Source organism: Centroberyx gerrardi, chromosome 8 (genome assembly GCF_048128805.1).
Source record: "Centroberyx gerrardi isolate f3 chromosome 8, fCenGer3.hap1.cur.20231027, whole genome shotgun sequence".
Lineage (NCBI taxonomy): Eukaryota > Metazoa > Chordata > Actinopteri > Beryciformes > Berycidae > Centroberyx > Centroberyx gerrardi.
Window position 1 is genome coordinate 13,789,952 of NC_136004.1, and position 17,935 is coordinate 13,807,886.

The following is a 17,935-nucleotide window of genomic DNA, read 5'->3' on the forward strand; positions in this document are numbered from 1 at the left end:
CTACAAAACACACATTTGGTGCTGTATTTTGAATCCACAGTCCTGTCTGCGTAAACATTTTGTGGTTCAAATGTCACCATTGTTCATGAACACAGACATGGGCCTACATTGAAGGCGTAGTTATGAGCTCAGCAGGACAGAGTCAACATAATCTTCTTACTTTGACTGTAAAAGCCACTTCCAGTGCTTGTTTTCTCTCTCTGTTTGAATGTAATCCTCAAGGCAGTTTCAAAATCAACAGGCTCTGATGTCAAATTCTTTATGCTCTAATCTTGGTCAAACAGAAATGTCACTGAGATTTTAAATGAGAAGGGTTGAGTGTGTGTCACTAGGATTATAAAACGGGTTCCAGTGTTCATGACACAACCTACTATAAACCTGCTGCTAGCACTGATGAGACCACCACCCTCCTCACCCTGAGGCGCATGTGCCACTTTCATTGGTCATGAATTCGGACATAGACATAAAGAGTCAACACATGGATAACTGTTCAGCAAGAACAAGTCAACATAATCTTTTTACATCCCCCGCACTGTGAAATCTACTTCAAATTGCTTGCTTAGTCTTCCCGGTAACATATGCTGAACAATCGTAACTGGGCAGTCTGTTTGTCTATTTTCTCTTTTCGCTTGTTTTAGCAAAGACTCAATTTGATCCTATTTGGTGTACCCTGGCTCACTCAAACAGCCTGTGCTATCTACAAATCCATTTCAAATCCTCTGCAGTCCTTATTATGTGGATGTGTCTGTGTGTGTGTCTGTGTGTGTGTGTGTGTGTGTGTGTCTTTGCATGAGTGTGATTGTGTGTCTGTATCTGTTAGCGGCACATTACACAATAGATACTGACATTCTGAAAATGCCAAGTACTGAACACTTTGTACATGTGCTATAGAGCTGAAAAAACATGTGTACTGGCATTTTCTGTGGGCACAGTATGTCTGGGGATTTCTACATCTTTCTTAATCACTGTGTGTATGCTCATGATGTGACTGCACAACCCAGATAGTGTGGGTTTAATATGAGAGTGTCGCCGTGTGTGTGTGTGTGTGTGTGTGTGTGTGTGTGTGCGTGTGTGCGTGTGTGTGTGTGTGTCTGTGTAGTCCCTTAGGGAAAAAGGCTTGAAGTTACATACCCCACAAGTGCTGTTCAATCCTATTGGTAGTAAAACACACTCGCATCCACAGACACACACAGACACACACAGACACACAGTTCAATTACAGTGACTTACGTGCACCATTGACCCCAGTTTTGTCGTATCCAATCACAGAGCCTTAACTGTCTGTCTCTGAATGTTCACATTAGATTGCTCCGGATTTCTGCTGAACCAGCTGCACCTGTTACCTAACAGATTAGGTTGAGTGTTTTAGTTTTTCTTTTCCCCAAAAAAATAGCAGGCAGTCTATTCTGTTTCTTCACTTCTTTGACAGCAGGTACTGTAAAGCTGAAACTGTTTTAGGTTGACTTGTTCATGAGGATGTGACAGTTGAAAGCCTCACGCTGCGCCACATTTCTTGCCCAACTGCTGTTTTGAAATTTGAAAACAGATCTGTGTTGTCTGCAACAAAGACTCTAGAGTTACTTTTCAAGTTGTTTTTTATGTTGTTTTTTTTATCTCCCATTATAGTAGTGTGGAGTTCCAAGCAATTTCCTCCATTTCTGACTGTCACCATTTATTTTAAGTTTAAATTAAATCCATAACATAATACAAGTGATGCCATTGCCATCTTGTTGTTTCTGTAGACAACCGCACGTATAGTTGAGACGACAAAAAGAAAAAAATATAGCTAGCAAGCTAATGTTAGTGTGGCATGTTGAAATCCTCTGATTTATATTTATCTCTGCTTCAGCAGACACCACCAATTATTTCCCTAAATTTACTTGGGAAAGCAGTTAATAGTGAGTTCGCGCTGGTCCTTCAGTTGGCGATTACCAGTAGAGGCAACTGTATGTACCAGCCGGGCCAGCCGACTCACTTTTGTATTTATAATTATTTTTCAGAATAAACATCTTCTTTTAAAATATGCCACTGAATCCAGTCCACGATTCATGATTAATTAGCACCCAGTAACTCTTTTTGTCTCCTTTGTGCAACCAATTTTGCAAATGCCAATTGGTATCTACCTTTATGCAATAAAAAAAAAAATACACAAAACAAATACACAAAAAAAGCATTATAGTGGTTTAAGACAGGTGGGTTTTAATGGTCATGCATTTGTTTCTCAAAAATAACGAAAAACAGACAGGTGATAACAGAGGCCAAGACAAATATGTCACCGGCTATTTATTGTCATAATACAGGAAATGTTATGACAGCTTCATTAGGAAGAGGCAGAAAAGTGTGAATTTCAACGTTGGTGTTAATAGAGAGTCTTCTCAAGAGTCTGCCTTCTTTTTTCCGGTCGCATCCTTCCCCTTCGTTTCTAGCTATTCTGAGATCTCGCCCCTGCTCTGTTCCCCTCTTGTGGGAGCTGCTCTTATGCTAGTCCCGGTAGTCAGTCAGTAGCCTCCCAGTGGCCCACTAGCATTTTTCTGCTCTTCTTTAGCTATTCTTAGCCACATCTCAGAGTAAGATAGCTGGGGAGACATGACAGGAGAGCCCACGCACGGGTTGTCTAATGGGGAGGAGAAGAACCAGGGCAGGAGAGAAGGAAGAGAGAGAAAGATTGAGAGCTAGAAAGAAAGCTGTAGAGTGGACCTCTTACGGACCTCAAAGCATAGCCTGGCTTATCATGTGGCTTGCTAATGGGCTGCTTACTCCAGTAGGAACCAGGATTAGACCCACTGGGAGCATCCTAGCACTGAGTACAGCACGGACCTCGGGGCTACAGCGTGGCATGCAAAGCCACACTGTGATGATCCTCTGAGACGTTTCCAAAGGATTGCATGATTACTATGATTAGTTTTCACTGTACACATGCGATATCTGTGTAAAATACGAGTGTTCATTTTTTGAGGCATGGCTAATTTCTGTACATTTCTAACCCTATAAAAGGGTTTATGTGGTGTGATTTATTGAGAGAATAATGTGTCTTCTATGATTGCAGACTGCTATACATCCATTTTGGAAACAAACTCAACCAAAAAGTCATTGCTTAAAGTTTAGCATTCTTTAATGGTCCAGTCTGCAAAAGTGTTAGCATTTTGTTAACTAAAAAAACTTAACTTAAAATTATCTGCCAGTCTTGGAAAATTACATTTTTTGTTTTCAATTTCATGCTGACAATCTTCAAATGTTCATCAAAATTTGGACAATTTTCAGATGACAGATATCTCACTTTGGAAACAGATATCATCAACATCATAGGGTCTGCTAGTGCTGAGCCTCTACTGGTCGCCCTAAGCAGTCTAACCATGTGGTCATTTCTTTCTATGATTCTTACGCAGTTCCTGTATAGGGCATCAAACTTGGTGACCAGAGATTTAAAGAACACATATGTGACTTCCTGCTACATACTGTATGTCTCCTTTCCAAGTTGCCATGCCTTTGTCTTTTTATTCTCTTTGCCCTTACGCAAGGCATTTTTACTGTGCTTTGTCCTGTAGTAATTTGGAGTGTACAGGTGTACCCGGTTAAAGGATATTTCCGGTTATTTTCAACCTGGGCTATATTTTACTAGTTTTTGCCATCATGACGATTGATTGTTCGACATGAAAGGACGTGTTTTAATCGCTTTTTGGGTTCAACTGTAGGAGCTTGCTTTGGCCCTTGAGTGCGAATTGGAGAACAGTGCTGAACAGGAGAAAGGCATCATGATGGCAAAAACTAGGAAAATAAGACCCAGGTTGAAAACATCTGGAATTATCCCTTAACTTACATAACTTCCTCTTTCTACAGGGCATCAACATAGTGGGGCCCAGTAATGCAGAGCCCCCTCCTCGTCCTCCTAGTCCAGCCATGTACCAGCTGGATGTCATCCTGAAGAAAGGGAACAACCTGGCCATCAGAGATAGGACAGGTAGGAGCTCAGTTTGTTCTGTCTCTCTGTCACCTCAGCATCATTCAGGTTTATATACATAGTATACAGAGTGAACAACCTCATCTATCCTATCAGGACTGAACTATCTGTATCTTTATCTCATTCTTACTTTATCCTCTCTGTCTATCTGTTATCTTTTTTGCTTTAGATGTCTCTCCCCGTTTTATCTCTGCTTCTTTTTGTCTATTGAATATTTGTCTGGGCATCGCCGCTAGTGTTTGCATTCTTTCACCTCCCTTTCTTTCTCTCACTTCTCACTCCCGTTCTCCTCTCTGTCTCTTATCTCTCCCCCCATGTGGGTTTCTTTGTTTCATTAAATCACACACCTTGTCCTTGCGACTCACTTCATTTTCCCATGTGCGAAGTGAGATGGAATTACTGGAAATGATGTGGCACATTTTCTGTGCAGCTAAGCATGAAACGAATTCAGCTTTGACTTTAGCTGGAACATTGTCACACTTCAAGCCCGATGGTTGGATTGCTTTTTTGCCGTAATATGACTTAATCATACTGTAAGTCTTTGATTTTACTTCCCATAGGCAATATACTAGGAGGCCCTCAGCTGAAGAACATAAATTTGAGACAAACAAAGCAGCATTTTTTTGCGGATCATACAGTATTGTTTAATATTGTGTGCATCCTTTAATGGCACACAGCATTCTCTTTTGTATGATTTATATTTTGTTAAGGATTTTACAATACACAAAGCAGTGAATATGAATATGTAGATTCAAACAGACTAACTTAAAAGACATAAACTCAAACACACATCAGGGGTGGCAGCTAATAAAGTAGTGTGGAAAAGGTTTGGGGTCAAGGAAGGGCGGGGATTTGAGCTTTTAGTACTATCTAGGGTCCCACAATGTATTCTCTCCCATTTCGGGAGTTTGTCTACTGTATGCACCGATGTAAAAAACATTGCCTCATATGCAGCTTCTCTGCTAAACAGGATGTGCCACTCCCCCAGAGAGTGTGACTGTGACTTCCAATGCAGGACAAATAGCCTTCTGCCCACTGTGATAGCTGCTTGAATCCAGCCTGTATATATGCAGGGGATCTTGTCTAATACAGTGGAAAGGTCAGTCAGCAAAAATGAGCAAGGGCAGAGCCATTCTCCTAAACTTTCCTTTCACAGATATTGGTGGGGATAGTGATGGATGCCGTGGTCTCATTAGTGGTTATAGGAGCCACCCTGACGACATATGTGAATATGCTACCTTACTCCTTCCCTGACTACCTGTCCGTCTGGATAATGAGCAGTAAGGTGCAGAGCTCACCTCTCCTGTCCTTGGCCCATGAAGACGGCTCATTATATAGGACAGGGAGAGAGAGAGAGAGAGAGAGAGAGAGAGAGAGAGAGAGACAGATTCAGAATAAGACAGATAGAGGGAGATGACGAATCAACATAGTGGCTTTTTTTTGGATTAGATGAGCAATTCTTTCTCAATAAGAATTGGCATTGCAACATTAATTCTGTTGTTGCACAGTGGTCAGAAAGAGTTAACAGGAGGAGTTGGCTTCTTTTGGAATTCAAAAAACTTATTCATATAACAAATATTCATATATACAGTTGTGATTGCAGCGTTGTGAAATGTACATAGGGATTTCAACATAGACATCCACTAGTTGCTGCGGTAGTGCAGCATCGGAGGAGGAATAAAGAAGACAGACATGAGAGATTGGAGGGATTTTCCATTAACCAATGGGATTTCAATCTCTTCCACAAGTCTGGGCTTCCTTAGCCATGCTTCCAGGTATGTAGATGGGAGAAGGGCTGGCTGTCAAAGAGCAGTTAGGCTGGGCAAAGCAACTCAGTCCCGCTCTCTATTGATCCACTAAAAGCCCTGACATGAATTATAAATGCTTTTTAGTTTTGCCGGCAAAACAATTTCAGAAGCACCATCTTTTCAGGAATACCACTGCAATATGAAATGCCAAAGGCTCAAACATGTCCAGTGACCTGGAAGTGAGACTACAGCGTTGAAACAAATGATAACCGCTAGACATGCAGACAGGAATATGTCAACATATACAAATGAGCCACTATGAGCATTTCCTTAACTGTTGTGGCCTTAAACCCAGACATCTCCTAGAATTTTATTCTTAGCAAGTTGGGAAAGCCTCTGAAACAACATTTAGCCCTTGGGACACTAAAACTCTCCACTAAAACCTATATTAATATAACTATATAAATAGATTTTTGGTGGTATACCAGCTCCTTAAAGCAGGGGTAAGGCAGGTTTCACTGCAGCTGTTGAATAAAATACACAGTGGAGTAATTTCTCTGGTCAGCCATTTGAAATTTAAAATATTTAAATACTAAATACTACTACTGCTACTACAAACTACTAACAATAATAGTAATGTAACACACACACACACACACACACACACACACATACAAGGACAGACACAGACACACTTGCATACACCCTCATACACTTTGTTATGCCTCTGTATTTGTGCGTATGCATGGTTGTATATATATATCTATGTGTGTGTGGGTGACTTTGTAGGTGAAAGTGAATTTAGGCAGGTGTGATTTCTAATCAGCCACCTTTCCGACACCTGACAACAGGAACCTGATGTCTAGTCTGCCACAGTCCTCCCTCCCAGTAACATTGTTAGTGTTAATTTAAGTGATACAATCAACACTGCTGGTGTTTATGTGACTCCAATTAACACTTATTAACACTGAAAACTTTGCTGTGGCATGTGGAGCTCAGCAGGTTGGTTGTTATCTGTAGAGCAGAGCAGAGACGCCTCCCACAGAAAAAAAACTCACTCTGAGGACTGTTGGGATGTGACTACATTCATTTGGTAGTGCCTGTAGCGTTTCAAAGTTATTGACTCAGATCATTTTACAGTCTGTCAACAGAGGCAGCCAACGGCTTACATCGTGACAGGATAACAAAAATATACATGGGATATGGCCTGATGAAATAGATGTTCAGAAATAGATGTTCAGATATTATGGTGTTGTGCGCTCCCCTTATTTTGTACTGTCTTGAGATACATGCCTTTTCCTACTGTCCTGCCTGTTGTCTGTCCTATATGTATGGTGGCACTCAGTTTCCCCCCTGGGGGATTAATAAAGTATATTGTATCGTTTCGTAGTTCACCGTTTATGGAACAATGTATGGTTTGTGTAGGAACAATGACTGTCTACCCTAATAATATGGTTTTTCCACCTAGCCCTGCCTTTCCATGCGTATTCATGTAGGTCTGTTTCTTTTGATATTATATAAGTCAGACATTCAATGTGATAAATAAGAAGGACTTTCAGCAGCATGTTAGCTGTATGACTCAGTGTGACTCCAGATGTACACTTTGAATCACTCCTTTTCCTTCCCTTGTTTTTTGTTCCAGCCCAGTAAATTCTACCTGTCAAATAACCTAACTTTCGAGTTTCGACTTATCCTATATGTAGAGTGACCCTGGTGTGCCCCCAGTGTCCTAACCCCTGTCTTAGCTGTCATACATGCTGAGCTACCAATGGCAAGCTCTGCTGAGGTACGGTGACCTCAGATGAAAACACACTGCCCTCTGTCTGCACCTCCAGTTCCCTGTGGACCAGGTGCCACAAGGTGAAGCTTGGCTGTAGTCAAAGACCTGACATGACATCCTCTCTCCCTCTCTTGCAATACCTTTGTGTGTGTGTGTGTGTGTGTGTGTGTGACAGAGAGAGAGAGAGAGCGAGAAAGAGAGCTTCTTGAGGTCTAGGGTTGACTTGATCAGGTTGTAAGGTATGTCCTCATTGTGAGACACATTTCAAACTAGAAGGAACTCAAACCTCCACCAAATGCTGAACAGTTCTCCAACTCGCAAAGCTGCAGACTCCCTAACAGTTTATTTTTTTATCTTTTGTCTTCAGGGTTTGATTTTTGGACAAAATAGCACGTGAACGCAACGGTGTTTAGATGCCGACTTGGAAGTCCCGGATTTCATAAAATGCATATAAGCGCAGCATAATAGTTATGGCTGAAAAAAGAAAATCGTCTCGTGGCGCAAATCCCACATCCAGATCACCACCAAAATCTACTCAACTGATCCCCGAGCCAAGGGCTGTCTGTCCACCAAATTTCAGCTAAATCCGTATGTAAGTTTTTGAGATATGTTGCTAACAAAGAGACAAACAGACAGACAGGTGAAAAAATTTCCTCCTCTCTATTTGGTTGGTGGAGGCAATAAAAAGACAGCCTCAAAAAAGGAATGACATTTAACGTGTGTGTGTGTGTGTGTGTGTGTGTGTGTGTGTGTGTGTGTGTGTGTCTGTTTGCCTGTCTGTCTGCGTCTTTGTGTGTGTGAACGCCCAGCTATTCAGTGGAAGTGACAGACACTGTCAGTGGGCCAGTCACCGTCTGTTAAGCACAGTCTGTCTACAGTTTTGAGAGATAGACGCTGTGTTCACCTGGATCCCAATGGCTTTGACTCAGATTAGATTACCAGCACTCACTGTTGCTGCGCTCAGCTTGCAGAGCACAGAGGTAGATAAAGTTGTTCGGTGCCACTTCTGTTGTAGTGGAGTGTTTCTGGATTCAGTGCATGATGCTTTCTGCAAGTGTTCTAAGCATATAATGATGTAAATGATATGTAATAAGGTATGTAATGCTGTACAAAGATGAACAATCAGAATGATGGCAATATTGGAGAGGGATAAAGATGAATTTTTCAATGATAAATATGAGTGTAATAGGTCTGTCTTCTGGATGGTGTGTGTGTGTGTGTGTGTGTGCCATGTATATATGCGCATAATTGTATTGTGCAAAGCATGCATGTAGTACATTTAGTGATGTGTTTGTTTGACCCGTCTCCCTTTTTAAATGCATCTAGTATTTCAGGCTGCTTTTGAAGCTGTTGGAGGCACGGCACTTTTCATTTGTAGGCTGATATCCATTCCTCTCAGGCTCAAACTGAGTGGAGTGGATATCTGAAGCACATTTATACCACTTTTACCAGAACTGTTCACATTGCCCTACACTCCCAGGTGGAATGGGTTTGCATAATACTATAATAATAATGCAATGCTATAACAATTATGCAAATAGACCAGGTGTAAGGTGCGACACTGTGTTTACTGTGTTGTTTTTCAGGCAGGCTGGAGGTTTTTTTTGGATGCAGAATATAACTTATTGGAGTTTTTAAAAAAAGTGGTTCTAATCCTTAACATGTACTTTCAAGCAGATGGAAATCAGCATTTGTCTGCTCAATCATCATTTGTCTCCCACGCCATTGTCATTTTATCAGTTATAATAGGTTGCTGTCTGATCAGCTACATTTTTCTTTTTGCACTGCTTCTCATGTCATTCTGCTGCAAATATATCTCCCTTACAGATGGGTTACTTGTCAGGATGTCGATGATACAGATCGACCATCAACCACTATCAACAGACTCTGAATAGGAGCAGAGATCCAATTTTGTGAAGATGAAAATGTGATCTATTTGCAGCATATGCTGTGTCAAGCAGTGTTGAGTTTCAGCCTGTGTGCTACCATCAGTACAGGATCTCATTTATTTATTCATGTATCAAATTGAAGTTGTTTTTTTTTCTATTCAAACTGCACTGGAATTTTCAGGAAAGGATATTTACTGATGCAAAGAAACTGGAGAAAGCTCTGAAATGAAGTGAAATACACTGTATATTAATAAATTGACACTAGATCCATATGTAAAACACACAAGCACTGGAGAAACTCTTGTTGAACTCTGCTTCTCATGTTTCCAGTGTGCTTGTGTGTCTGTGTGCATGTGTGTGTTTTTAATTGCTTCTTGTGTCTTGTGTCTTCAACAATGTATCTATACTGTTCCCATCAACCATCAATTGTTTCTTGTGATCTTTTTACATTTATATCCCATCATCACTTCATCATCAAATCCCTCTTTACTGTCTCTCCTCCTCTGCCCTCCCTTCCCTTTATCCTCCATTACCTGTCTGCTGTTATTTCTCATCAGCTCCCTGCATGCTTTATTCGACTCCTCCCTCCATACCTCTTTTCTAGCCCTCTATTTTCCCTTCCCTGTTCCCCATCCCTCTCATTAATCCCCGACTTTGTTGTTCAGCCACATAAATACTCTATTTACAGATTTGAAACTGGTACAGCTGTCCAAATGTCAGGTTATGGGATTTTGTATCGTCACATCTGTTGTGAATTACCAGATCACTCAAGTGGATGACAAATTCACTAACACTGGATACATTAGTGGCCTAACTAGGCCACTGTGCCTGTGCCAGTTAATGACCATTTCAGAAAACAGATTACCACAATTTTCTCACAATTGATTTTAGGGAAGCTCCAAATCATGCATTTCCGTGGAACTTCTGTGGTAATATAATTTTATGAATTGCTAGATTAAATTCAGATGTAATTTGGGTCTGAACTGTGTAATGATTATCTGGTCATGACCGACTAGAGCCTGACTCAACTGTACACATCCCTGCCAGAGACTAATTCAGCCCTCTGAGAGTAATGACTAACGAGAAGGCTATAATCTCTATAATTTGCGTGTTTGTCTGTGTGTGTGTGTGTGTGTGTGTGTGTGTGTGTTTGCACGTGTTTGTGTTTATGGTCATGTACCTGTGTGCTACTGTGTGTGTGTGGTTGTGTGTGTTTGTGCTCATTTATCTGTCTATATAGACTAATATTAGTGTAGAGACTTGTAGTGATTAGCTCTCAATCCTCAAAGTAATAACCAGGACCTATGAGTCTGCAGCTAGGCTAATTATGTAGCACAAGCTGCACAACAAATTCTTAGCACATGAAAACAGTTGGAGAGCCAGAGCTTGACACCACTGTCGACAAGTCCTCCGATTGTTTTGTTTCAAGTCTCCTCCATTGCTTTCTCTCCACCCACATTATCCTCCCACATGCTGCGTTGCTCTCTGTGTTATTTCTGTTCTGCTCTATTCAGCTTAGCCGTATCCAGCAAGGAATCTCACTGTGAAGGTATCCCACTCTTTTTATTTAAATTGCAGCTAAAGTGCATGCGTGTTGCACAGTAGTGAAGGTTCAATTGCGGCAAAGGCCAGTGAAAGACGAGATAATAGACTCCTCAGCTTGAAGCACAGACACACTCTCTGTGTATACACATGGGATTGTTTGTGAGTAATCGTAATGAGGTGGTCTCTCGCTCTCTGTGAACTTCCTCTGATGGAGTTTCTTGTCTTTGCACCCTTAACCTATACATCCTCTTCAGCAGATTGCACTCTGGGTAATGGGAAATCCCAGAGCTGCAACCATCCATCAGTCCTGCCACTGCACATACACGCACAGGCACACGCACACACACACATCTGTGCAGACACACACACAACACCTACAATCTGAGGGTGAGGCTTCTCCAGGCTGGCAGCTAGAGCATGACTGAAGGTTTTACGACTCAGCCACGGCCGGCTTTACTACACTTTTCTCCTCTACTATTCTCACATCTCATGATAAGCATCAGTGAGCCTCCTCCATGGTGTGGTTCTTAATAACAGCCTTTCTGACAGGCAATGCGCTGGCCAGCTCTGTATGGGTCCTCTTCCACTGTATATCAGGGAAGCAGTGAGCACCAAGGTGAAGGAATAGTTCCGTCAGCAATGAGATTTATATTGAGACCTACTTTCTACTCGGGTCAGTAGGAGCTCTTTCAGGCTGAATTCACAGAAATAAGATATGACGGACTGAAATTGCTGTGATGTGTGGTTTATTGTGCTGCAAAATGTTTTGGAACCAGAGTTTAGATGTTCTGGGAAAGACCAAAATTAGATGATGGTTTCACTTTTATTATTGTAGAGTCAAACTGAATCTTTCCTTTAGTCCACCTGAACCATCACCAACATTAGAACAATACTGCAGTGCAGTGTATCTGATAGATCCCATGGTTTCCCTGCTAGAAAACAGATTTGTGTAGTACAGTATGTGACAGGCAGAGATTCTGCTATGCAGTATAAGGGTGACTGACTGATAGGAAAGATCTGTGTCACCTCTGCTATTCAGCATTACTCATCATCATGTTAAATATGATTAAAGTAACAAGTTAAAGTCGAGTAACAGTGAATGATTACAATGCAAATTACGTCCTTAAGTTGCTCAGCCCTTCCACATGAGAATACTGTACAAGCAAACTGATGTATCACTGATTTGTGCTCTGTTGTTTATGATGGACTGAAATGGGAAGGGGAATATTTTCCAAGGCCTGTCCTCAGATAACATGTGTATGTAATGTAATGTGTATTGCACTCAATATAGAATATGAATACATCTGCAACCACATGCATTGTTTTCTGCCACATTATACTGTAAGTTCACTGAATCTATAGTCCTATTTTTTTTTTTCAGTATACCCTATTCTTGACTGGATTTCCCCTCAGGGGTCAATAAAGTTCATCTCATACTATTTAAAAGTTGAATGTGTGAATAATAAGCAGGTTGTTTGGTGGACTGAAAGAGCACTGATTTCATAATGATGTCATGCATTATTGATGACTTTCCAATGCTATCAGCAGGTGATTGTCATCCATATTCATTGTATTTTCAGATTCATAATGTTATCTACAAGTGTTAGATCTGCTTTACTCCAGTTGTCCACACTTCAGTTGATCAAATGTCACCATTAAGGAATCACGTTTGTTCTTTGTTCTAACATGATTAGTTGCATTTGCATAGACATGATCCTGGTATTTTTCATACAGAGCAACTTTAAAGACTGTGAAAGTATTTGTGTTTTTGAGTATTACTGACATAAGAGGCTAATTTTGCAGGACCAAGCTTACCACATTAGCTGAACATCCAAAACTTTTAATCTTTTTTTCTTGTGAGCTATAACACTTATTTTTAGTATGCGATACCAGGCCGTCCTCAGTGGAAATTAATTACCTGCTCATAATTTATCAATTAATAATTCAGGATCATTTGTCTGCACCCTCCTGGCACAGAGAGCTATTGATCATGAATATCTAATGAATATGTACTAATTTATAATGAAAATGGATAAGCCGATGAATTAATTGCTCTATACATTAGCATAAAGACATATGACAATAAAGAGCTTTTTATTTTATTAATTTGTAACTAATCACGGCCCTCGGTCACCATTCTCTTGTACGACCCTGCAGTCAGTAACATGCACCTCTCATTAGCTCATTTAAAAAGCCTCAGACCAAGATAGTGTACCTAGTGGAGCAGACTCCTATTTGAATGGCTTTATCTTTAAAGGCCCTTTGAGCATGACCTCATCCTCATATTATCCTCTTAGCATTTTAACTGCGAGAGAAAACTCTTCCCCCCGGCATGCATATGTCCCCGGCCTGTCTGCCCCCCCCCCATCCACCCACCGACTCAGACAGACAGGAGTCATCCTTTGTGTTGCCAGAATTTCTTATCCAAGGTCAAGACCTCGTCTCTGACATTACTGTCTCGAGTCCTCTCTGTTTTACTGCCCTTCTGCCTCCCAGGACACTGAACTAGGCAGCCGTTTTGCCGTGTGTGTGTGTCTGTGTGTGTGTGTGTGTGTTTGTTTGTCACGCACACACAAATAAACAATTTACTGTATGCACATGCATCTCCCTCACACATGCATGTGCATGTGTGAGGGAGAAAGTGAGTGGGTAATATAAAGCAAGAGAGAGACTGAGAAACAGAGTAGTGGTGATTGTGTCAATGGAATGGTTCTCTGTGTGTGTGTGTGTGTGCGTGTGTGTGTGTGTGTGTGCAATAAATGCGACTATCAATGAGGCTTTTATTGCACAATGTTCTCCAGCTCCCTGTGCGAGTTCTTCGGTCAATGTGAGAAATGAGGATTCCTCACTTTTTGCTCAGTGATTTGACTGGAGCATTGGGAGCCGTACTTCTGCATGCCCCTGGACCGCTGCTTACTCCCAGACCAGCACTGGCATTTAAATGGCAGCATTAGACTCTATCATGACTGTTACATCACAGCCTCAGTGGCCGGGGCTGCTAGACTTCCAGGCCTCTCATCCTAATTGGATGTTTAGTTGTCTTGACCATGCACTGATCTGCGGCCCTTCCAAAAGATCGCTCAGTAAAAGGCTTGAAAATCGAATGTGTTTCACTAAAACAAAATGCACACTTCTTCATTATCGACTTTGGTAAGACTCTTTTCAACTGAGGTTGAGTATGCTTGGCAATTTGTGAGTGAGGCAATTTCACAGATGAAAGGAAACCAGTGTGCTTTTGCAAAAATTTAAATTTTTGTAATTCCAAAACCCACATTTCCTATATAACATAGAATAGCCTATGTAGCAGTTCACATTCTATTCAGACTAAAGCCAGTAGAGCACCCAATAGAGTACATCTGCCACACTGATACTTTACTGATTTAACTTTATCTTATTGTTCATGAGTCATTGGCCCTGATTGGCCCAGATGTCAGCGTCGATGATGCAAGTCGTTTTCTCATTGCGGCGTGAGGCAAATTGTGCTTCCTGCAGGCTGTCGTAAGATACGGTGAGAAAATATCAATGCCATAACTATCCCAAAGTACCTGCGGCAGCAATGCAATCAACTGGAAGTTAGTGTAATGAGACAACATAATAAAGTAATATAATTCAGAGAGTTGGAGGGGAATGAAAGGGGGAGTTGGAAAATGGTGAGAGGGGAGGGAAGAGGAAGGGGCAACGAGAAAGGAATAGAAGGCAAAGGAAGAGGAGGTCAGAGTAAAAAAGAGGAGATAAGAGAGTAGAGGGAGTAATGGAGGAAGTAGATCGATCGATGAGGAAAAAGATCAAGAGGTAGTTACATGGGGGAACGTACTACTTGAAGTGTGTCTATGTTCAAAGTTAAGTTCAAAGTTAAATTGGCAAATAAAGATGTCATAGTCCTCTGTGTATCAATAAAAGTAACAGATACTGCAGATCAAAGAAAAGCATTGTTAGAAAGTATCCCATTAGGTTTTTTTTTTTACCCATACCTGACGCTTGTTTGTGAGTGTGTACAGAGACACACTGCCTCCCATTGGTGACGGTCGGTATGTTCTCATTGGGCTGGAGCAGATGTGTTTTGTACTTTATCAGGAACGGATACTAGTACAAAACTTCATCTTTCACCCTGGGAACTGATTTTATGAAAGCATATTGCCACTTTCGCCATGTGGGAACCCAGTAGAAGTAGCTCTGTCACCTATTTTGGGTTCAAACTCATCGTTTAGGAAAGATTACTATGGATGATATGAATGTTATGTAATGGCAGTGAATGTGTGGACTTGGACTCTGATGTTCCTGTTCCTTTATGCTGTGTTTTAGGTTTTACTGTGGCAACATGATAATCAGTCTGTTATTTTCTTTGTATTACTTTTTACTGCAGAACTGTGTGGCTTTATTAGCTATCCTTACTCGTTTCTTGCATGTCTTTCACACCTAGCCTAACCCCTACTCTATGTGACACAGAACAGCTCTTTTCTTGTGTGCATTGATGTATGCATTTGTAGTATATGTGTGTGAGGGGAAAAGGAGTGAGTAATAAAAAGCAAGTGAGAAAAAGCGGGAAGCACAGAGTAGTAGTGATTCCGTCAATGACGAGGCCACTCCTGAAATGACATGGACTGTGAAAATGTGTAAAGACACATCATCGTTAGCGTGTACTCAACTACAGTGAAAGTTTACCCTGCAAACTGTCTCTCTGTTCACATACAACTTTCAGACAGACTCACAGATCTCCCATTCTGTCTGTCTGAAAATGGACTCAAGTATTGAACGTATTGCATCTCAAGTGTCTGGCACACTAGCCTGGCTTATTGACAGGCTGGCACAGTAAGCAGTAATTTTTTATGCCCTCTGCCCATTAGATGTTCAGTAGAGATAAGTGGGTATTGGATTACCTTTTCAACTGCCTGTCAGGAAGACAGAAAGCAGCTATCAAAGACAAGTCAATTGGGGCCTCTTAGATGTGCTTCGGCGCCACACCTAAGGCATATTTACCTTCTGAGTACGCCACTGCAGACTCTCACAAACACATTTGTTCCAACTCTCAGTGGTTTTGTGGTTGGTTTTAACAGCATCAGAGTGGGTGAATAGATTAACGCCCTGATATAAACCACTCAGCAGCTGTGTTGGGCTGTTTGGTTGATAATCTCTTTGTGTCTGTGTCGATTTTGTCTGTCTCTTTCACAAATTCACACACGCAGCGGCTCACGCACTCACTCGCTCACTCTTTCGGTTTCCCTCTGTCTTTCTCTCTGTCAGTCTGTGCCCGTCTCCCTGTAGTTTTGTCTGTCTGACCTTCTGTCTTCTGTTTTTCCTCCTTCCTGTCAGTGGTTTCCATCAATCTGTGTGACCCAGCTTTCCTTCAAAAATGGCAGTGTCACCATTCTCCTCTTGAATGCTAATTTACTTTAAAAGGTCTTTTTTTGCTCACAACATTTAAGAACAACATTATTATTCACCATTTAAATGTTTTTCTACCACTCAGCCTGCATGCACCACCCCTAATAGCTCCAATGTCACTGAACAATAGCAGAGAAAGCTAGAAAATCACTTTTTTGCTTCATAGGGCATTCCCACACTCTACCATATCTACTTCACCTCTTCCAGTTTGTCAATGTGCAACATGACATATAACCCAATGTTTAAAGCATTGACACATCATACCCAGTGTCACCTACCACCTACAACACCTTATCCAGCACTTCCATTGTATGCCCTTCTGCCTGTAAGACAGACAAACAAATCCAGGGAATACAGATCCATCAAGCCCAGTGCCTTGAACCCCACCCAGGTATAGGCATTTACGACAACCCTCTATGCATTCTTCCATCACCTATTGATTACCTATTGACCCATCCACCCACCTGCCCATATATGTGACATATAATCACTTTCTTTCTTGACGTACTTCCCATACCATGGGAGGTCTCTAAAAAAAATAGGACAAAAGTGACATACATGTAGGTGATTGATCTCCAAGAATGCACCTTTCCCCACTCACCGATCATTCCCCTCTTTTCTACCCATGCTCACTATTCAGCCGCCACCCGCCTACCAGCTTTTTCCATTTCATACTTTTGAGCTTGCTTTTATCGCTGTGTGTTTATGGCACCATAAAGCTGGCACTGTGGGATGCAGAGGCTCAGAGCCAGCGATGTGTGTCTGGGGGATATCGACCAAGTGGGAGAGAGAGAGAGAGGGAGAGAGAGAGAGAGAGAGAGAGAGAGAGAAATAGAGAGAGAGAGAGCTGCCGCAGGTCTAATGCTTTGATAATTCATACTGTATGGTATGGTATGCACTGTTTATCATATGTTTAAATTCCATTACAAGCAAACTGGTTTCTATTTTATGCATTTATTTCATGTTCAAATGAACATCAGCGTTCACTCCCTGTCTGTGTGTAGCAGCACCCAGTGATGCCATTCCTGCCATATCTAGTGATACCTCTTCTCTGCTCCCTTCCTTTCTCATCCTGTCATCCATGTTCCCTTGCTGCAGCTGTCCTGCAGTGATATGTCAAGGGCAACAGTGTGTAAAAGGTTATATATATGTGTGAGTGCGTGTGTGTATGTCCATGCGCATGTGTGAATGTGTTTCTAGTATCTTTACTGGTGTGCATGAGTGTGTTTGAGGTTGTTTAAATGTGAAGTAGTGGACATCTTTTCCCAGCAGACTAGTGTTAGTGCACATTTCACCACTCTCACATCAAGGCTTGCTGGCAGCTGAGAATCATGTCAGCAATTTTCAGTCAGACCCCCCATCTGGCCCTTATAATGAAACAAGAGAGAGAGAGCAAGAGAGGGACATTTTATCGCTGTGCAGTTAGACTCTATCAAGAACATGGTTCAGACTCATATTCAGTTTGGTACTGTGACATACAGTAGGGCTATCTCTTCTAAATCTAAAGTAAAACACTCTCCTGTGAAGGAGAAAATGGAAAATGGGAAAATGGACCTGGGTTAATGACTGTAGACCACAGATTTTTACATGTCTGCAGTGATCAGTGTCTGAAATGTACAATCAAGTTCATGGA

The 17,935-nt window shown here is 41.5% G+C and overlaps 1 protein-coding gene across 2 annotated transcripts in view; it reads left to right on the top strand.

Annotated features, from left to right (window-relative positions):
- Positions 1-17,935, top strand: part of mctp1a (multiple C2 domains, transmembrane 1a) — a 147,763-nt gene that overhangs the window by 54,114 nt on the left and 75,714 nt on the right. For both annotated transcript variants that reach the window (XM_071927472.1, XM_071927471.1), the window contains exon 2: positions 3,838-3,958. In XM_071927472.1, coding sequence (XP_071783573.1) covers positions 3,838-3,958 — 121 coding nt within the window. The remainder of the gene's footprint in view (positions 1-3,837; positions 3,959-17,935) is intronic.